Source organism: Xenopus tropicalis, chromosome 4 (genome assembly GCF_000004195.4).
Source record: "Xenopus tropicalis strain Nigerian chromosome 4, UCB_Xtro_10.0, whole genome shotgun sequence".
In the NCBI taxonomy this organism is placed as follows: domain Eukaryota; kingdom Metazoa; phylum Chordata; class Amphibia; order Anura; family Pipidae; genus Xenopus; species Xenopus tropicalis.
Window position 1 is genome coordinate 84,155,965 of NC_030680.2, and position 23,555 is coordinate 84,179,519.

Consider the following 23,555-nt stretch of genomic DNA (forward strand, 5'->3'; position numbering starts at 1 on the left):
GCAACTTGCAACTAGCATCTGTTTACAATTTTACACTATGGACACAATTTGCTTAGACAATGGAATACTAAAACAGAAAAAACTACTGCCAACAAAGTATGTCAGGAGCTTTACATTCTATCCTTACGTAAACATTATTGTAATGAAATGGTCAAGTTTTCCTGTTCTGCATGCAGTCGGAAGAATAATTAAATAAAACATCTGATTGGTTGCTATAGGATACTGGCTCAGACGAATCATATAACTCTCCACAAATACCAAGCTTTGTTTTCTGGATGCAACATATATTTATTTCCATTGGCTGCTGTTTTGTGGCACAGGTACATCTTATAAATCTTTATCAGAATTCTATGTCTGTGATAACTAATAACATACATGTGCAAAATGCAAATAACTGATTAGCATAAAAGTGGCATTTGTCAAATTACATTGTTCAAGACTTGTCTTTACTCAGAAGCAAAATATTCCTATGTTCACCTACCATACTAGCATAAGCATCTATACCTTAACCTTATTTAAACCTTAACCAAACAAATACCCTGCGACAGTGCCCCACAATTATGTGCAATTATATTCATTCACATCTGAACACGTTATCTGACAAGAAATTGTCACCTTCAGTTGTTTTGTGCTGAGCTATGTCACATGTGGCATTTGTCTGTCACTGCACACATAGGGCAGATTTTGGATAAAAAGTGTCCATTAGTGTTTTAAGCCTAAAATTTACCCCATGAGCCATGTGAGAGGCAGATGTCATTTAAGTCAATCCTAACAGACAAGGGGTGTTTCAGTACAGTTTTATCTGTGTAACACAGCCCTAAGGGTTCAGTTTGCCTAGAAGCAGAGGATACAGCCAAATCCGAACCTTGCAAAAAGTGCTGGAATAAGGGCAATTGCCAAATCAAATTCTGGTTGGTGCATCCCTGACAACAGTGCATATGACGTAGGTGCATTGTTTACGCTTTCTCCCTGAGCAAGGTTTATACTAATAATTTCGGAATCAAATGTCCAGTAAATGTATTTTAATGTTTAATTTAAAAAAAATCATCATTATCTGTTTCTGTGTTTATGGGAACCACTTTAACCTTGACATAAGGTCATGAGGTGTTTGCCAGCCAACAAAGGTGGCAGATACCTAGTTGTCCCTATCTTGAAGCTTCTGTCCATTTATTCTTAACTACAGTATAAACCAGTTCCTTGTACAGTAAACACCTAACTATATATCAGTCAACAAATACGTTATCAGCAGCACACAGACACATTTACTTCTCAGTACCTAATATCTGGTTCAGGCAGATAACTGCAGGACAAAAATGTTGACATTAGGTGAACTGACATCTCTTCCTACTTGATTAAAAGAACCATCATTCTACATCATGTTATAAAGAATTTTCTGCCGCTTTGGATTTCTTTATTATTTGGCATAAATGTACGTTAAAAAAAATTACACATAAAGTAAATGCGGAAAAGTAAATTTGTATGTCACAAAACATTCTTTTGTTGCATTTACAGTTTTACATTTGACTTACATTGCATTAAGGCACAAGGCTAGTGTAACATTTAACAAGTCTATTAATTTGTGGCATGTCAGTTTTAATTACAATCAAATATTAACCTATGGCAAACTGTTCCACTTGTAACAAGGGTCGGGAACATCATAAAAATGGTATATAATTTACCAGAATGCCAACAAAATTAAACATGCATAAAAAATATATTTAGAAAAAACATTCACTTGTTAAACACAATGTATAAAAATCAAAATGCCAACATTAGAACAGAAATTACAAGTGACAAAATATAAACTTTTTTGCCATAATATATTTAACACCAATATCAGTTGCATCCAGGAGCAAAACAGTATGTAACGCAGCCACTTAACAACAAGTACACATATTGATAATGATCTTACCATGTATGTGCAACTGTAAAACGCCGCCGCTGACGAATGCTTTTATTAACGAGCAACTTTCTGAAAAAGCACGGTGAATTCCTTGGAGAGCTTCTGGGAGAGATTTTTGGGGATGTTGTGGTCCTTTTCCCAGAAAGTCTGGGAAGTTCCAGTTCTAAGTGCATATGTTCTTTAAAAGTCCTTATGTATATATCTGAATCTGGTGTAGCAAGTTCATTGGAAGAATCTTTTGCTGTCATCTCAGATGATGCTTCAGATGCTTGGCACAAAAAACATATCACCTTAAGGTAATTCTGTAGGATGAAGTGTGCTTGCTGATGAGGCAACTAAATGCAGATTGTGAACCTGCTTAATGTGCCATCACGGCACATAATGACTTACTAACCACGGCTGTGAGGGAGGGCTTCATGAGCCTGACGGTTTCTCTGATACTGCACCAAAGTCCTTTCCGTACCAGGGTAGTCTGTTGTGAATGTGGTTTGTCTGCAAGCTACAAACTGTCACTGAATTCATTCAGCTGAATGCACCAGCTCATGCAATATTCATAGGAATTCCTCATCCATGTATTTTTGCTCAGAAATGCCAAAAAAAGAATTCAAGGAATAATGAGCACATGCATCCAGAAGAAGGGAAAAAAATCTTAAATGCCTTTTTTAACGATGCCCTTCAGAACAACATGCTTGACTGGTCAGCCTCCTTGGATAGAAAATCCTCTTCATTCAGAATTCCTTAGTTAGACACCCAATCCAAACAACAGTGGCTCCACCTACTGAATGTTTATTGGATCACAATGCCTCTGAAATCCAAACGTTTTAATGATCTGTTTGTATGCTTGACAGAAAACCAGTGAATTAGGTGATCTTATATGACTTATAAAACCAATACAAATTAAAAAACAAACTATACCTGTGTATTTTTATTTAAAATGTAGCTACATTAACTAATGAACTACCAAAAGAAAGTCGAACATTACTTTAGCTCTCAGTCACATTATACAGCGTTGTGTAGTATTCTTATTTGATATGCAAGCCAGTGGTTATGGCTATATTAACCCTTTTAGTGTCGACTTTAGTTCTAATTCGCTTTGATCTTGCCACTCTGTTGCTAGTAAATACTGAAACCAGTATCTATGGCATTCTACAGAATCTATTGTATCTTATGTACCTGCAATACTCACACACACACACACAAACTTGCTTTCATTATAGAAGACAAACATAAATAAAAGAGAAATCTTAGCACTCTTTAAAATATTGTGCAATCCATAAAACCTCAACATTATTAACTTTGATGTTTACAGGCACTTTTTTATCAATCTTTTATCATTTAAGATTGTGCACTCTCTGTAGCCTCAGGGTATATTTAGATTTTCCGGAAAGTGTGAAACCAGCTACAAAAGAAGAAATTTGCTAGTAACTTTCCCACTGAAGACTTGCTCTTGCAAATAGATGTAAGGCGGACACTGGGGCTCATTAAAGGGAGAAGGAAGGTCAAAATCCCTGGGGGGTTCCAAATGTTAGGCACCCCCCCCCCCCCCGTGATTAAAATCACTTACCTGGTGCTCCTATTAGTTCCCTTCATCTTCTCACCTCTGCTTCAAATTAAGAGGATTATGATTTTATACATACTATGCTATATATTCTCTGCTTCTTGTAGTTCCTATACACTGTTAAATGGCTTCCTTGTACCTCTCAGAACTGCAGTTCATTCGGCTTAATTGATGCACATGGCTGCATTGGCACGAGGAACCAGCAACTTTGAGACTCTGGCCTCCTGCGGCCTAACCACACTCCTCCAGGCAAAAGAAAAGCATTCAGGCACTTTTCATATTGTACTGTACCTGCCAAAAAATGTTCAGGTCACCTAGGGATGCAGACAGTGACTTTTCAGCAGAATGTTAAATGATAGTATACACCTGTAGACAAGAGAGAGGGGCAAAGGCACTGTAGCCTTCGGCATCCTGACCACTGGGTACTCTGATAGCCAATTATAGAACAAGAGACTCTCTCTTCCCCCAATCTGCACAGTGAGTACACAGTCAGCTCTAGGAGTCTACCAGATATTTCACTTGCAATACTGTTTATTATTTGCCTAAGAACTTTGGAAGAGCATCTCATAATAACAATTTGGAGTTCATGCTCTCTTCTTTTGGGATTAGTGCACCTGCCGAATAAATCGGGAACCAGTAATTACCGGTGCCAATTGCTAAAGAAAGAATGTTTGAAACTTCTTCCAGAAGATTCAAATCCTCTCCTCATTCTAATAAGTTGCAGTGGGGAATACGTCTAACTACTGTTCTTCCTCATTGTCAACAAGAAGCCTTGACAAAGCTGGAATCTTATTTCCTTTGCACTTAAATCTACTGCAAACCATTGTTAGCCCTATTATGCTTTATTTCTAAAGCCGGGACACATTACCTAGCAAATTCACTGTAAGTCATTTAACAGAAGGCATTTGGAAGGAAAGCTTTATGTACAGTAAAACCCCAGACAAACAGGGAGACATTACAAGCTCTACTCACACGTGCCATGGTCAAAATCAAGTTCCCAGCAATGTGAGGCAGCAAAACTAACTACTGTATAAACACCTACATTGTCTGACAGACAGACCTAGTATGTACAAATCTCCAGTATTATTGGGGAAGGCAAAGGCGCAATGGCAACCTCTTCTTGGGTTTCTTAGGTGTGGGGAAGAGGCATTTACCTCAAGGCATCTGTCTGTAACAAGAAGATGGTAAGGTACAAACTAGAAAAACAAAATAACTACATATCTGAAATTGCTTTTTTAGAGCAAACAGAGGAAGCAATTTGATGGTGGTGTTTCACTCCCCCTCTTAACATTGTGTCCACAAGCTGACAGGGTCTTGCACAGAACAGTAAAGATTCAGTCAATATCTCTCCAGTGCATATCAGATATAAAAACCTCCCTCACTCATAATATATATATTGAAAGTCACCCTGGAGTGTAGTGACCTTTAGAAATCCTGGGATTATGTACAGTGTGTGTGTGTGGTGGGGGGGAGAAGGGGTTATTATAAATATATATATAACAATAGCATACAATTCTACACTGGGGATTTAGCAAGAAAACTTACAGATTGTGATATCCCACCTTTAAACATATTTAAAATTAAATTTTCTGATGCATTGTTACAATTGTTAAATAAATAAAGTTACCTTTTAGTTGTTCATATAAGCAGCAGTAAAATTAGTAAAGACACCCCACACTGAACTATAGTGTAAACAAACAGTACAGTCAAATTGTCTCCTTACAATTCCCAGTGCCATGGCTTTTATAGGCTGACCTTTCATGCAACTTTGGACATCTGCTTCCTGTTCTCCATTAGTTCTCTAAAAGATTTGCTTGTCTTTGAGTTGATATTTTCGATGGCATGCATGCTGCTTTTAAAGCTGAACTTTTGTAGATGATCTGTATTTCCCTACAAGGTTTGTATAGTCAAGGCCAAGTTATAGTACAGACTTGGTTACAAAGAAATATTGCATTTCAGCATATCAAAAAATGCAATTCCTCAAGCAAAAAATATGATCACATTATTCTATATTTTATTTTGATACAATATTTTTACAGCTGCTGTTTTCTTTTGCTCATAAATGAACCTGCATACTAGAGAACTGAAAAAATAAACTTTGGCTATGGTCTCTTCAAGCCACACATACAGAATAGAATGCCACAATATATATATATATACCACTTATAAAGCCACTACTATGAACACACTGGGTATATTTTCTATAGCTAAATAAAGAAAAGTCTTCATGACCCATGACAGAAGTTATTTTTGAGGGAGCCAGTGAAGAACAAAATGCATTGAGTAGGAGACAGGTCATTAGACTGAAATTGTGGTTTAATTATCAGCATAGAGATGTTTGTTTTTTACTGTAGAGCCAGCCAGTATTGATAACAGCAACTCTTCAAATGCATTTTAAGATTAAAGAAAATGTATTTTCACTCGCTAGGCAACTAGATGCTTGGATGCTGAGGGATTAACATCTTAGTTTATGAAGGAAAATACATTTACAATTGGCTAGATCTCATCTTAGCATATAAAGGGAAATACATTTACGTAGCAGAGCTTAAATGTAAGCACTTTCTAACATATTTCCTCTCTACAGATGACATCAAATGAACCGACTGTCTGTTAAGATTTGCCCTGTCTAGAACTGGGAGCCTTCAATTCATAGTCATTGTTCCTCCTGGTGCCACAGGAGGCCATGTGAGTTCAAAATTGTAAAAATTGGTGTTGTATTTTCTTGGCTCACACCTGTAAATTATCAGCTCCAGTAGCAGGTTATTTCCCAAGTAAGGGGCTTTTTAAGCATTTCTCTTTCTCCTCTTTGAGCTAGATCATTCAGTTATTTTGATCAAGCCAACAGTATCCTGAGAGCATCCTGCTCCTATGAGTTAAGGTGGCCATACACGGACCGATTTTTTACTTACAAACGACCGATTCCCGAACGATCCGATGCTATCGTTAAGTTATCGTATAGTTGGTGGTGTTCGAACGATCGTCGGCCCACTAAACGAGCCGACATTATCGTCCCCAAAATCGATCGGCCAGGTTTAAAAATTTTGGTCGTTTAACGATAAAATCTGCCAGTTGGTGTGAGTGTCAGACATTTGTCTTTCAACGATTGTTCTCTGCGCATGTCACGATTGCCAGCAGCGGAAGTCAACGACATCGATCGTACGTAGATGTACGATCGTAGGTATTTTACGATAATGATGCGACAAAATCTTTCCCGAATTATCGTTGCCCGTGGATGGCATATCGTATGGGAACTCGATCGCCATACGATCGTTTGTCGATATAATCGTTCATCGCACAACGAGCGAAATCGCCTCGTGTATGGCCACCTTTAGTCTATTCCTGCACTGTTCTACCATTGTTACTACTGATCTCCTGGTTGAACCCTTGGCCAGTTTCACAGACTTTGTTTGTCTAATGGTATTGAGTTTACAGGACAATTAGTAATATGGTAAATGACAAATCTTAAAGATAAACAATCAAGTTGTAATAAAATTCCTTAGCTTACAGCTGGCAGACATTTGCTGATAGTACATATAAGGACAGTGTTGCATGGAAAACCCAATGAACTCCCAAGTTAGTTTCCATGGTGAGACTCATTGCTGAACTAGGACTTAATGGATAACCTTTATAATCTAAATCTGTCTTTTATGAGACAGCATGTAAATGTCAATACACACGCGCAGCAAATATTAAAACAGACATTTCTGGAAAAAAAAGAACATCTGGTCAGATTGCAGTGCAATTTATTGCAGTTTTAGCACATATAGAATTATTTCTATATAAGAACTGTTTTCCTTTTTATATACTGGTTTGGAGTGAAGATAAAATAATACCAGTAAAACAGCTAGGGGCCTATTTATTAAAGTATGACAGGTACTTGATCGTACTGTGTGTATTTTGTGCGACCTTTTCGTATTTTGCACAACTTTTGCGTACTTTGCAACAAATTTTTTAACAAAATCGTATTGTCGCGCCGCGTATCGTGACTTTCCTTGGGCCAGGTTGGAGCTGCACAGTGCCATTGATTTCTGTGGGAGGCTTCCAAAAACATGCACAGAAGGATCAAAGTCAGAAAGGTTTTTTCCGCTGTTTACGATCGTTCGGATTCGAAAATTTCATGACTTTCGGTTTGCCAATATGATAGTATAGTGACTAATACGATTTTTTCGGAAGCATTTTCGTGATATTTGCGATCATTAGAAATTATCGCATTTAATCTGAATTTTTCCCATTTCGGGATTCAAACTTGTACTTTAATGAATAGACCCCTTAGTGTATATTCTTCATCCTACATTTTAAACATTTAAAAAAATGTAACTGTCCGTGAATACCATAAGCCCAAAAGTAATGTTGTAAACAATAACTCAATTATTGAGAATATAAAGAGGAAGTTTACTGAGAGATGGATATGTTTACAGTACTTTAGGCATATGATCCCCGCTTTGCAGATATATTACCTATTTATGTGACTAGTTAGTTCTAACAAGACTTTTACCATATATTTACCAAGTCATTCATCCTTTCCCTTAACCAGCGTGTGCTGTGTTAGGGGATAAAAAAAACTATAATCCCTCTACCATACCCTGTCCTAGCATTGTGTTGTACATCTGTTGAAATGCATATTTATTTTATTTACTTTCTGGTTTTTATATAGTACGGCGCATCTTCACAACATGGGGGAAGTGAGGTTGTGAAATGCCCTTCCTAGTGATGGTAGATTTTGTTAATGCCTTTAAGAGGGGCTTGGATGAGTTCTTGGACAAGCCTTGTATCCAAGGCTATTGTGATACTAAAAACTTGATGGACTTGATGGAGATTATACATTGTTCACATTAGTTCCTGCCCAGGGAGCTTACAATCTATGGTCCCTATCACAATGACACACTAAGGCCAATTTTAATAATAGAGAAATAACCTGCCAGTATGCTTTTGCATGAGGGAAAAAGCAGGAGAACCCTAAGGAAACCTACAAAGAAATGGGAAAAATATACAGGCAATCAGGACTGCAGCACTGCAAGGCAAATGCACTACCCACTGAGTCACTGTGGTGCACAGGACATCAACTACTGTACATGTCAGGTATAATAAAGTGGTAATACAGACAAAAGGGCTGATTTAATAATTAGCAAGATCACATTTTTCTACAATTTGTGTTTTTTCCCCTTATTTTCTAAAACGTTCACCTCATAGTGATGTTACATAGGGTTGAAAAAAGTCCATCAAGTTCAACCCTTCCAAGTAAACCCAGCACACACAAACCTATACTGACCTATTTATACACTCACATACATAAACCATATATACCAACATCAATACTAAGGGACACATTCATGAAAACACGAGTTCAAATCCCGAATGGGATAAATTCGGATTGGATGTGATAATTTCTTAAGATTGCAAATATCACTAATATGCTTACCCAAAAATTGTATTAGTCACGATAATATTGTATTGGCGATCTGAAAGTCACGAAATTTTCGTACTGAACGATTATAAAATGCAGGAAAACCTTTCCGACTTTAATCCTTCTGTGCATGAATTTGGAAGCCTCCCATAGGAATCAATGGCACTGTGCAGCTCCAACCTGGCCCAAGGAAAGTCACGATAACGAAGCTTGAATGAATCCGAAACTTTCGTACTCGGGACAACAATACGATTTCGTCACACAAATTTTGTCGCAAAGTACGGAAAAAGTTGCGAAAAATGCAAAAATACTAAAAAGTTGCGCAAGGTACGAAAAAGTCGCCAAAAATACGCTCGGAGCGTTCGTGGATTAGTAAATGTCCCCCTAACTGTAGATTTTAGTATCACAATAGCCTCGGATACTATGCTTGTTCAAGAACACATCCAAGCCCCTCTTAAAAACATTAACAGAATCTGCCATCACATTACTAGGAAGGGCATTCCCCAACCTCACTGCCCTCACCGTGAAAAACCACCTATGCTGCTTCAAATGGAAGCTCCGTTCCTCCAATCTAAAGGGGTGTCCTCTGGTGCGCTGGTCATTTTTATGGGAAAAAATAAAATCCTCTATCATTTGGTGAAATGCATAGGAAACCAACTTCATGTCTGGTGTTATGTGTAATGGAGTGGTAATGACAAAGTGTACCCTCTATTTTTCCAGCTCTACCCACATCACCCATCACAGACTTAACTTCTTCAGAACAGGTGACCACATATCAGTCGTGTATTTAAACATGCATTAAATCCTACTGTGTGATACATATTAAAGGACATGCAAACCCTCCACAAAAAATGTAATCAGCGAACAGCCTCTTTGAAATCTCTAAATACCTGCCACTCCAGTTATTAAAAGGTTAATAGTAAGGGTGCAGCATCCCCTTAATCACTTGGGATTCCTTCTACTCTAACCCACTCAGCCCCTTCCTTTGGGAATTTATTTTGGCTATTGGCTACTGAGCATGCTCACGTTAGCTCAGATTACTAAGCACACCCCCCTCCAGTCCAGCCACAAATGAAGAGATGGAATTGCTGGTTCCCATAGGTTCCCATAGAAACTCTGCTTTAGCTGCCTGCTCCTATTTTTTCTTCTAACCTTCTGTCCTAATCTCAGTTTAACCATTACAGTGCTCATTTCAAGAAGGGCTTTTTAGCCTATGTAAGCCTGCATTCTTCATTGCATGAACTTTACACTAAATAAGAGTTTTTGTGCACATGTTTACAAGTGGGAAAATGACCACCGGGTAAAAGCTGCTATTTGTTTTAGGAAAATGTGATGGTGCTGGTGATTGGAGGGAATATATACAGTACAAATGATGCCATTTGGGTGTGGGAGATGTGCCCAACTTGTCCTTCAAGTTGATGTTTACACTTAAGAACTACGTACACTTGTAGGGCTACATGAATAAATACAATGCAATACAAATAGTTATCTTGGTTCAGTAAATGGGCTCTGGAATTTTTTTCTTGGTGCAAGTTACTATCACATTCTATAGTGCCTTAAAAAATGGATACTTTAGATACATTAGAATTGCAAAATTTGTAGTTTAGATGTATAGCACTGACATGGTTAAGCCCTGTTTAGCAGCAACTTCTGTCAACTTAGTATATATGATATATGGGGTGTTATAATGATTGCCGTGGTAACAGAGAATGTCATCTGAGACCTCTGTGGTGCTGGCCTCTCATGCCCTCAGCAGAAATAACCACAGTTAAGGAAAAGCTCTTGCAGGTGACTTAAAGCAAGGAAACATGGTATCTTGCCACACAGGTAAAATACATACTATAAATACCCAAGAGGATAAAAAGGTTACATTATTTCTCATTCATTCATGTGTAGTTCAAAGAAAATCAGTTTATTTCACAGAAAAAGCAGATGAACTATTACAGAATTAGCAGGCACAAATAATAGAGCTATTCTCCTTGGCTAGCATCCTCTTCGCTGACCTAATTAGTGAGCTTTTCAATGGTTCTGAGCACCCTACATATGTCTCCAATATGCTGCCAATGCTAAGAATATAAATGGGCTTTTTCTAGCAGCAGTGCAGATTCCTTGATATTAATATTATCCGTTTGTGCATTCTCTTAAAGCTGTGCAGGCATATGCAGGGTAATTATGAAGGGGGGGTGACTCTCTCAGTAAAAAGTATAGGAGATGATTCACCAGCACTTTTGTGGTTTGTACATGTTAAAAGTCACTGGCTAATATGCACCTTACAGAATATCAGAGCTAGTGAAAAAATCTGTTTAGGGTGTCTCCACAATCTTACTCTTAGGCAAGGCAGGGGTGGGTAACTGAGTGGAAGGGGGCCATAAGTTGGAACAAAGGCTGCAGAAGCTGTTGCAAAAAGTCTGTGTGGAAATAAAAAGCCTACAGAAGACTTTAGGGTTACAGGCTATTTAAGAACACACATGCAGTATGCATATTGCCATTTCATATTTGCATGTAATTCATCAGGATAGACTAGATGGGGACTATTATCAGAGTACAGAGTGTGTAATTTCTGGTGTTATTTTGACATTTTTGCCAGTGCCTCATACTATATGGTTGGGATATAAGTGCCCCATAGCTCGCTCCTATCCTGCTTGTCATTCAGGACAAAGGTGGGAGAATAGGAACACCAGGAGATGCCAGACATAGGGAAATCTGGTTAAAAGTGATCTGTCACCTTTTTGTTTAAATTAGCAATTTTTTTATTGGTCAAAATATTGCTATACTTTGTCCTGTGAATACATTTTGCTCCTCCTCTGTTAGTGGCATAGGGATTGTGACTTTCATGCAAAAACGTCTTGGCCATATCTGTCACACATGGTTTTATCTATAGAAATCTGCTATGAGGACTGCTTTGAGAGAGAGAGATGCAGCTGAAATAAACAAAGTTTTCACCAGGTCTGCTAAACCATAGCAGTGGATAACAGTTTTACCTGTTTTAAAGTAAACATCTGAGGGGTGATTGTTACACAGCACATAAGAAGAAGGGCAAAACCTTTTCCATGCATGGGGCCTTGTTAAGTGCGATGTTAATAAGGGAAACAAAGTCAGCTAAGTGTGGACCAGTTACCAATGATGCTGTTAACATAAAGGGAGAAGCTGAATTACTGCTTCCTGCCTATATGTATGTATATGCTGATCCTTAATATAAAAGGATTTTTTGTCCAATCCAATGTTCACCATCTATATATGTGGAGACTGCAGTGACAGGGAGCTCTCCACTAGTATAGAGGTCAACTGTGGACATAATCTGTACTTTTGATCAAGTTTGCATACATACCAAGCACTCCCTGAACATGGGGAGGAATTGCTTTTTATGGATGTGACAACCCAGTAAACCAAACTACAGTTGCTCATCACTAATGGAATAGAGAAGTGAGATATGTCTAAAATACAGCACTTTTGTGGGGTTTCTGAGCTGAGAAATATAGTTATGGGATCTGTTATCTGGAAACCTGTTATCCAGAAAGCTACAAATTATGTGTAGGCCAACTCCCATATCCTCTATTTTAGTCAAATAATTCAAATTTTAAAAAATGATTTCCTTTTTCTCTGTAATAATAAAGTGCCTTCCACTTCATCCCCACTAAGATATAATTAATCCTTATTGGAGGCAAAACTGTCCCACTGGGTTGATTTAATGTTTAAATGATTATTTAGTAGTCTTAAGGTATGGATATCCAAATATCTTATATCTAGTATAAGTAAATCTAAAGCAACTGGACATGCTAAGTAATCATTGAAGACATTTCACTACTCATCCGAGCAGCTTCTTCAGTTCAACTGACTGGTATGGGAATATTCCAGTCCTACCACTACTATATCAACCATCGTGCTGATATCCAACATAGTGAGATTACTGCGGAGTTAAGACTTGCAGAAACAACATTAGAAGTGTGGCTTTAATGCCTTTTAGGAGTATGTTGTAAGAGAAATGTGTAAACTGGGTTTTTTTGTATACAGCGGATGCAGAATTCCGATTTGGGACCCGCCCAAGAAGCCTGCATTGTATCATGAGGATTTTCTTGAATTAAGAAGGCAGTTGTAGACTGGGAGAAATGTATTATTAAGAAGTGTTGCTCTAAGAATCCATCTTTCATACCTTAACCCCTAACAGTATGTAAGTGTTGGATGCTTTGGATTACTAGCAAACTTATGCCTTTGTTAACATCTAATTGGATGCTCTGGGTTCCTAACAAACTTTGCTTTTATCTTTCCACTGACCCTACCATTAGGGTATGGCCCCACGAGGTGAATCTGCCTGTATACTTGAAAAATCTTCTAATTGCGCTTGCACCCAGAAGCACCGAATCTGCCCAGGTGCAGGCACACTTAACCAATATCCTCCAACAAATGCCAAGTCTTGCATTAGTTGGTGGATATGTGACACTGGGTGGAGCAGTGATGTGACGGGCTGCATTGTCACTGGGGTGGGGCTATGACAGGACAATTGGCCAGTCTTCAAAAATCCTGCCCAGTTTTCCAAACTGGGAAAACCGGGAAGGCAGTTTTGGCCTGGACAGCCCTACCGAAAACCGGGCTGTTCGGGTCAAAATCGGACATGTGGCAACCCTCGTGTGCATGCACCCAGGTGGATTCAGTGCTTCTGGGTGCAGGCACAACAAGATCATTTTTCAAGAGTATGGGCAGATTGGCAGCCTGATCTTACCCTTAGGTTGGTGTTATTCTAGTTATCTAAACCACTGTTACTGGGGACTTGTGCCATTTATATTAATGAGAAGGTACATTTGGCATGTTACTAGTGTTGGACCACATCAAAACATGCCACTACAGGAAAAACAAAGCTTGATTTGAAACACATAACCTATTTTCAGCTCAACTAATATTAGTCCAGATTAAAAGTCAAAGTAAAAATATACGGTTTTGCCAAATTGTAATTTATTTGCCTCCAAATATCTAAAATAACAGTGCCTTGACAAAAATCATTCACTTCTTTAACAACAACAATTTGCACACCCTGTATCTACTTTCAGGACCCTTCTGATGTAGGCCTTATGCCTATAAACTGTCAAGTAAGAGGTAACTGTAATTAACATTTGTGGATAATTGCTGGTACAGTATATTAAACCATTGGTTAAATGGGCAGGATTTTAGTTATTTTTAGTTTTTTGCACGCATATATGCTCCTTTGCAACTTGTGGTGCCAATTCAGCATGCTCTCATAAATTACACACAAATAGACTCAAGGGAAAACTTAAATCAGCCTGGGTCTAGAGGGGAGTCCAGGGTTCCCTTACCTGGCTGAATCAATAGCCATTAGTAACTATAGCCATTAGTAAGCACAAAAAGAACATACCTATATAACAGTAGAGCAAAAGACAAGATGACTTGAACAACTTTGCTTTATGCATTTACATTTTTTTATAATACTAGTTGCAGATTTTGGCACACACTTATAGCAAGAAAATTAACTCTGAAGGGTTTCCTGTTGGTTTGGGCAAAGCTAGTATGGCATGATGCATGGATGGCTTGCAGCCACTTTCTATCTAGCCATTTGAGAACTGACTTTACAGAAAACAGGGCAGATGGTAGTTCTTGCATCTCCCTATGACCTTTGATGTAACAATTGGAGATAGCTGGAGCAGTGTTCAGTTGCATCAGGTCATGCCTTTTTAGCATTGTTAGTATCAATTTGTAGCCGTTTGTGTAGAGTAGCAGCTTAAGTAGAATTTAGATGTAATCTGTTTCAAATTAAATGTATTTGTCTTTTTGGAAGTGTGGTGTTGTTACGGCTTCTTTACTAAGAATGAGCACTTTTAAACACTTAGGGGCTGATTTACTAAGACACGATTTCGAATCCGAATTGGAAAAATTCCGATTGGAAACGAACATTTTGCGACTTTTTCGTATTTTTTGCGATTTTTTTCGGCGTCTTTACGATTTTTGCGTAAAAAAACGCGAGTTTTTCGGCGTCTTTACGATTTTTGCGTAAAAACGCGAGTTTTTCGTAGCCATTACTAAAGTTGCGCAAAGTCGCGATTTTTTCGTAGCGTTAAAACTTGCGCGAAACGTCGCACCTTTTAAGTTTTAACGCTACGGAAAAGGCGCGACTTTGCGCGCAAGTGTTAACGCTACGAAAAAATCGCGACTTTGCGCAACTTTAGTAATGGCTACGAAAAACTCGCGTTTTTACGCAAAAATCGTAAAGACGCCGAAAAACTCGCGTTTTTACGCAAAAATCGTAAAGACGCCGAAAAAATCGCAAAAAATACGAAAAAGTCGTAAAGACGCCGAAAAAAATCGCAAAATTACCGATCATTACGAAAAAAACGCAATCGGACACATTCGGCCCGTTCGTGGGTTAGTAAATGTGCCCCTTACGAAAAAGTCGTGCGGACGCCCGAAAAAATCTGTGAAAATACGCTCGGAGCGTTCGCATGAACACTCGTGCGTTCATGCTTTTGTAAATGTGCCCCTTAGCTTTGTATATTTTTGTGAAAACTAAAAAAAGTTCAGCAACAATTATATTTGACCTTACAAGCTTTAGTCAGGTTCTCCAAATATGTGGGTTTTTTTTAAATTCTGCTTTCTTAGTACTGCCATTTTTCCCTCACTTCTTCTCTTGACTCTATGGGGAAGATTTGTTAAAATTTGCATTTGTGTAATTTTTGTGGTTTTTCTAGCATGACTAAACTCAGTTTTTATTATATGCACGAATGTCTACTCGTTTATTTAAAAATCTGAATATAAAAAGCACGAACAGATAAAAACACAAAAAAAAATACAGATAAGAATACAAAAACCCTGAAATCCTCATTTTTGTAAGATTTTTTTGTGCAATTACAAACTAAAAAAACCCCAAAACATTGAAAACCTTGAACTAAATAAAGATTTTACAGTTTAATAAGAACAGCTCCATTTGACTTCTACATGACCTCGCCAGCTTTTAGTTTGTAAAGTTTTGTACTCAGTTTTTCATGGTTTTTATACTTGATAACAAAAAATTATGTTTCAGAGTAATGATCTAAATCCACATTAATAGTTCTGCCCCACATATCTCCTTCCTTGCCTCGCTGTTCATGCATGGTTATCACTGTGAAATATCATAAATCAAGCGATTAGATTAAAATAATACAAATAGCCCCCATTTTAAAATGAATGCATGCGTGTATGATAGAGTCCAAAAGTGGCTGCATTAGGGCTCTGGCACACGGGGGAGATTAGTCGCCCGCGATAAAACTCCCTGTTCGCGGGCGACTAATCTCCCCGAGATGCCTACCCCTGCCATCCCACCGGCGAACATGTAAGTCGCCGGCGGGATGGCAGACGCGGCGGGGCGATTTCCGAAAATCACCGAAAAAGACTCGCGAGTCTTTTTCGGCGATTTGCGCGAAATCGCCCCGCCGCGTCTGCCATCCCGCCGGCGACTTACATGTTCGCCGGTGGGATGGCAGGGGTAGGCAACTCGGGGAGATTAGTCGCCCGCGAACAGGGAGTTAATCGCGGGCGACTAATCTCCCCCGTGTGCCAGAGCCCTTATAGTGCAAAGTGTGTGTGCCACTTTTTAAATTCCACTTGTTCCATTCAAAGAAAAGACAATTTCCAACAAGTTTAAGGAAGACTCTACCCCCAAACAATGTAGATCTTTATAAAATTATACTGTATAAAAACCTGCTTCTTCTAAATAAACCATTTTCATGAAAATATACTGTATATATATTGTTTAGTAGTATGTGACACTGGGGTCTCCCCAGTGACAGAGCCCTAAGGGAGCACAGAAACCATCACAAAATGGTGGTTCAAGGAAAGAGCTATAAAAGAGAAGAGCAATAATTAATTATATACATATTCTAGTTTGGTCAGATTCTTTAATAGGCCACTTAAAATGATCTTTTGCACATGCAATATGATACAATCTGTTGTATTGCTTCTGAAGGTATAGTTTTCCTTTAAGAGTCATTTTTGTGACTTCACCCCATAGTGAAGTAAAAATGGTATTATAAGGCACAATTGTAAAAATGGTGTGAACACTATAATAAAGCCATCACAAACAAACTGACTCTAACATTTAGGGAAGGTTCTAGAGGTAATGGAGACAACACCATAAGCAAAACAACAAATAATGAAAAATCTAATGGAAAAACAGTGTCAGGTCACAGGGACTGTTTAACTGAATGTAGAAGAATCTATGCCAAGAGGTACTGAAATGTTCTAGTGAATGTGTTTATTATTATTACATTTTTATAAAGCTCCAATATTCTGCAGGACTGTATAATACATGGGTACGTATATACATTGAACATAAACATTTACATACAAAGAAGCCAGGTAAAGAGGACCTTGCCTAAAACAACTTTCAGTTTTTGTTGGTACTTCTTTTGTGTATTTGTAAACACTTCTATCCAGCCATTTGAATGAAACCTTTAAAGCCCACTGCTTTCCAACATATGTCAGTAGATAAAATTGTTCTGCAAAGTTATCTCTAGGAGGCACGTGTATATTTTCCATTCACAATAGAACTTGTCCTTGAACAAGTGTTATTGATTTTTGAAACTCTCAAGTTCTTTTGGGTTAACAATCAATAATATAATTAAATATTATTGTTGTGCCTTGGATGCAATATTGGCATTCATACAACCAGATTACTTTTAATATCTGGTTTAAGTTGTATATAGACAGTCAGCTGAAGGCAGGTATAAGGGCTGTTTTGCATAACGCCACACAAAACTGAGAGGAATAAGCCCTGTTTTTTTATCCATTCATATTAACAACAGCCTTATGTGTATAAAACAGACTCTAATCTATGTGCGTACATGTCTGTAGTATGAAACTAAAGTGCCACTGGATAGGAAGAATCAAATATTCTCTCTTAAACCATGCATAACATATTAATGCACTTCTAATACAAAAAAATTCCACCTTCTGTTTTAACCCTTTGGCTGCCAAAGCCGTAGCTCCTACGTGCTGGCAAAAAAAGTTGCTAAGTGCCCAGCACGTAGGAGCTACGTTTTACACTAAGTCAGCGCGTTCTCTGCACTCGCCGATCGATGCGAGTGCAGAGACGCGCTGCCAGCCCCACAACCCCCTAGGCAACGAGCTCACCGGTCCTGGACGTCCTCTGCCGCCTCCGATCGCCCCCAGACTGACCCCAAGTCGCAGCGATGTCATCAAGACGTGCCTGCTGCTTGGGGTATTTAAATCCTGCCCCTGGCGCCGCCCTCTCACTCTTGGAGCCTCGTGGACCTGCCTGCAGCCCCCTGCGACCCTCCAGCACAGAGATCTGCCAGCCTGCCTTTGAGATCTGCCCCAGGTACATTTTTTTGCACCATTTACACACTTTACACCATTTTCACCATTGTAATTTTTTTTTGCTGATTTTTTTTTTTGCAGTTTCCACTTTTTTTTTTTTTTTTACTTTTTTTACACTTACACACACATATACACACCTGTACACACACTCACTTCTTTTGCAAGTGTGCACACATACATATTTTTTACTTTGCCTTTATTTTTTAGCCTTTACACACTTATCACTGTTTGATCAGTTTTATTTTATATTATTGATTTCATTTGTTCATTGCTTTTGTGTTTCATTGCTTTTTCAGTTCTGCATTGTACTTTATTTTCTGTTTTACTTGTTTTACTGTATTACTCTGATTTCTAAGTTCTGCTTTATACTTTTATTACTGTTATATTGCTTGTTACCTTGATTTTGCAGTGTGACAAGTGATCAGGTAGCCTGAACGCAAGTCACACGGCATAATCTCATTTTTCATTGATTTTCTGATTTCTAAGTTCTGCGTTGTACTTTTATTACTGTTATATTGCTTGTGTTAGCTTGATTTTGCAGTGTGACAAGTGATCAGGTAGCCTGAACGCAAGTCACACGGCATAATCTCATTTTTCATTGATTTTCTGATTTCTAAGTTCTGCGTTGTACTTTTATTACAGTTATATTGCTTGTGTTAGCTTGATTTTGCAGTGTGACAAGTGATCAGGTTGCCTGAACGCAAGTCACACAGCATAATCTCATTTTTCATTGATTTTCTGATTTCTAAGTTCTGCGTTGTACTTTTATTACAGTTATATTGCTTGTGTTAGCTTGATTTTGCAGTGTGACAAGTGATCAGGTAGCCTGAACGCAAGTCACACGGCATAATCTCATTTTTCATTGATTTTCTGATTTCTAAGTTCTGCGTTGTACTTTTATTACAGTTATATTGCTTGTGTTAGCTTGATTTTGCAGTGTGACAAGTGATCAGGTTGCCTGAACGCAAGTCACACAGCATAATCTCATTTTTCTTGGGTTTCTTAGTGATTTTCTGAGTTTCCAGTTCTGCGTTGTACTTTTGATTAGTTATATTGCTTGTGTTAGCTTGATTTTGCAGTGTGACAAGTGATCAGGTAGCCTGAACGCAAGTCACACGGCATAATCTCATTTTTCATTGATTTTCTGATTTCTAAGTTCTGCGTTGTACTTTTATTACTGTTATATTGCTTGTGTTAGCTTGATTTTGCAGTGTGACAAGTGATCAGGTAGCCTGAACGCAAGTCACACGGCATAATCTCATTTTTCATTGATTTTCTGATTTCTAAGTTCTGCGTTGTACTTTTATTACAGTTATATTGCTTGTGTTAGCTTGATTTTGCAGTGTGACAAGTGATCAGGTTGCCTGAACGCAAGTCACACAGCATAATCTCATTTTTCTTGGGTTTCTTAGTGATTTTCTGAGTTTCCAGTTCTGCGTTGTACTTTTGATTAGTTATATTGCTTGTGTTAGCTTGATTTTGCAGTGTGACAAGTGATCAGGTAGCCTGACCGCAAGTCACACGGCATAATCTCATTTTTCTTGTGTTTCTTGTGATTTTCTGAGTTTCCAGTTCTGCGTATTACCTTGATTTTGCATTTCTTTTCTTGCCTTTTATTGCATGTCAGTGGTTCCATTGCATTTGTAGATTTGTGTTGCTGTTCATTTACTGTTCTTGCTTATTGATTGTTCTTGGTTGTATTTACAGAACTTTGCTTGTATTACTTTTATTTCAATAGTTATTAGGTCATAATCATTTTTATTTGTGTTGCTGTTGGTCTACTGGCTTTTGCTTTTTTTTTTTTTTTCTTTGCTTGTTCCGGATTGTTCTTGCTCTACATTGTCCTTGGTGGTTTTTTTTAGGGAGGTCTAGAGTTCAAGGGAGGGGTGGGGTTTCTTTGCCAGATTTGTTTATCTTATCCGTTTTTTTTTTCTTCTACTCTGCCTTGCCTGTGTTGCTGTAGTTTGTCTGGCTTCTGATCATATTGTGATTTACTCGATTTTTGGTGTGACTGATTGAGGGCATTTAGACTAGGGTGTTATATTAGTTTTGAAAATATTTTGTTGGCAACATGGCTAGAAGGTTGTACTCTGTTGAAGAGGCTGCTGCACTGTGCATGGCCTCTAGCTCGGAGGAGTTCAGTGACTCTGATTCCGAGTATGTGCCCCCTGATTCAGAGAGTGACTCCTCTACTGAGGAGTCATGGTGTAGTAGTAGCACGGTTAGTGCTCTTGAGGAGCCCATGGAGGTGGAGGTAGAGGAGCGTGTTCCAAATGAGGGAGAGGGTGATAGGGCTGATGCTGCAGCTGGAGGAGAGCCTGCGTGGAGGCCTCCTTGTAATTTTCCCCCTGAGATTCCCCCATTTACTGCAGTCGCTGGTGTTAAGGTGGACACCAGGAATTTTGAACCAGTTGATTTTTTTCAATTATATATTACTGAGGCCATCCTACAGGATATGGTCCTCTACACAAATTTATACGCCGAGCAATACCTTGCCCGTAATCCCCTACCTAGGTATGCTCGAGCGCAGGCATGGCATCCCACTGACATTGCCGAAATGAAAAAGTTCTTGGGACTCACTTTAGCTATGGGTCTCATAAAAGCAAATTCCTTGGAGTCCTACTGGGATACCACTACTGTGTTGTCTATCCCTGTTTTTTCTGCCACCATGCCGAGAAACCGGTATCAGCTACTGCTCCGGTTTCTGCATTTCAATAACAATGCAACGGCTGTACCCCCTGATGCTATGAGGTTAGACTGTCGAGGTTGGGGTTGTTTTCTCTGGAAAAGAGGCGCTTGCGAGGGGACATGATTACTCTGTACAAGTACATTAGAGGGGATTATAGGCAGTTGGGGGATGTTCTTTTTTCCCATAAAAACAATCAGCGCACCAGAGGTCACCCCTATAGATTAGAGGAACAGAGCTTCCATTTGAAGCAGCGTAGGTGGTTTTTCACGGTGAGGGCAGTGAGGCTGTGGAATGCCCTTCCTAGTGATGTGGTAATGGCAGACTCTGTTAATGCCTTTAAGAGGGGCCTGGATGAGTTTTTGAACAAGCAGAATATCCAAGGCTATTGTGATACTAATATCTACAGTTAGTATTACTGGTTGTATATATATAGTTTATGTATGTGAGTGTATAGATTGGTTAGTATAGGTTGTGTGCTGGGTTTACTCGGATGGGTTGAACTTGATGGACAATGGTCTTTTTTCAACCCTATGTAACTATGTAACTATATGTAACTATGATGTGCCCGGCCATGACAGGCTGCATAAATTGAGGCCCCTTATAAATAGCCTGTCTGAGCGGTGTGGAGAAGTGTATACCCCTTCCCAAAACATTTGTATAGATGAGTCACTTCTCCTCTTCAAAGGGCGCATCGCATTTCGGCAGTACATCCCAAGCAAGCGTGCCCGCTATGGGATCAAATTTTACAAACTGTGCGAAAGCATTACGGGGTACACCAGCTATTTCATGATTTATGAAGGCAAGGACTCCAAATTAGACCCCCCTGGTTGTCCCCTTGATTTGACTGTCAGTGGCAAAATTGTATGGGAGCTCATCTCTCCACTTTTGGGCCAAGGTTACCACTTATATGTGGATAACTTTTACACTAGTATCCCCCTGTTCACTGCCCTATATTGCTTAGATACCCCAGCCTGTGGCACTATAAATCGTACCCGAAAGGGACTGCCCAGGGATCTGGTCAGCAAAAAACTTAATCGTGGAGAAGTTTATGCCCTCAGAAATGATGAGCTCCTTGCCATAAATTATTATGACACAAAAAATGTATTCATGCTGACGACAATCCACGATGAGTCAGTAACTGTGGTACAGAGAGTTGGTAGGCCCCCTAAAACAAAACCTCTCTGTTGCAGGGAATACAGCAGGTACATGGGTGGCGTTGACAGAACTGATCAACTCCAACATTACTACAACGCCACTCGAAAAACTAAGGCCTGGTACAAAAAAGTTGGTATATACTTAATTCAAATGGCCCTTCGAAATTCATACGTTGTATATAAGGCAGCAGTACCAGGTCCCAAATTATCCTACTATAAATACCAGCTGCAGATAATCCCTGCCCTGTTGTTTAGTGGCGTAGAGGAGACAGAGCCTGAGATGCCCCCCAGTGACAATGTGGCCCGATTGATTGGGAAGCACTTTATTGATACGCTTCCACCCACACCTGGAAAAGTGTTTGCCCAAAAAGCTTGCAGAGTGTGCCGTAAAAGGGGTATAAGACGAGATACACGGTACTACTGCCCTAAGTGCCCTCGCAACCCTGGGTTATGTCTCAAACAATGTTTTGAGATATACCATACTCGGCTGCACTATTGAAAGGGTAATAAATTGTTGTGCACTGATAGAATTTATTATAATTGGCATCCCGCTTTGTGCAAAATTAATATAATAGCCTTTTGGTTTATGTATTCAGGTCAGATTTTTTTTTTAGGTTTTATGTCGTGGTTAGTTTGGGTGTTTCCTTACCTAAAATGTTATGTTAGGTTATGTATAGCCAACTGAGGTGTTGCGTGACGGACTGGGCCCCTAAAAATTTGTGGTGCGTGATGATCATGATGTTTCATCTTGCCTGCGGATGATTTCATCTCCCCTGCTGATGCCACAAGGTTTTTTTTTTACTGACACCTCATAAGCTACCCTTTCAGGGCAGTTGCTACGGCTATATGTATTTCTGGGTGACATTTTAGGTTTTACTAGTGTACAGGGCAGTACTAGTGTTTCAGGGCAGTTGCTAAAGCTATATGTATTTCTGGGTGACATTTTAGGTTTTACTAGTGTACAGTATTAGGTCTCCATGGAATATTTTTTTTATTATTTTTGCACAGTTAGGGTCTTTGTTTGCAGTAGTGAAAAGAAAGTTCTAGTTTGTTGGTAGATGGGAGTTAACATTTCAACACTTATGCTAATTGTAGTCTTTCTCCCTATTATGAGTAATAGTACTGTTCTGATGGCATAGCTCTTTTGGTTGGAGAGAAACTGGCGAATTCACAACTCATTAGCTCAGCTTTCAATGCAGATATTTAGGCCTTTATTTTGGGCAATATATATTTTGTTCTTGGTGCAGGCATTCAGCTTTTTTCAGAATTGGGGTGCTATGCAATTTATGTAATAGATTACGGCACTGTGTAATGGGGGGCACTGTGTAATGGGGGGCACTGTGTAATGGGGGGCACTGTGTATGGGGGCAATTGAAGGCACTGTGTATGGGGGAAATTGGGGGTACTGTGTATGGGGGCAATTGGGGGCACTGTGTATGGGGGTACTGTGTATGGGGGTATTGACTATGGGGGCAATGTGTATGGGGGGTACTGTCTATGGGTGCATTGTGTATGGGGGGGCAAAACTG

The 23,555-nt window shown here is 39.1% G+C and overlaps 1 protein-coding gene across 2 annotated transcripts in view; it reads right to left on the bottom strand.

The window, feature by feature from the left end:
* The window catches only part of pde4b (phosphodiesterase 4B), a 273,742-nt gene that overhangs the window by 194,985 nt on the left and 55,202 nt on the right, over positions 1-23,555 (bottom strand). The window contains exon 1 of one of the 2 annotated variants that reach the window (XM_031900282.1): positions 1,913-2,594. The exons of the other annotated variant lie outside the window; for it this stretch is intronic. Coding sequence (XP_031756142.1) covers positions 1,913-2,151 — 239 coding nt within the window. The 5' untranslated portion in view covers positions 2,152-2,594. Of the gene's footprint in view, positions 1-1,912; positions 2,595-23,555 lie in introns of those variants that run through there. 2 annotated transcript variants of the gene reach the window in all.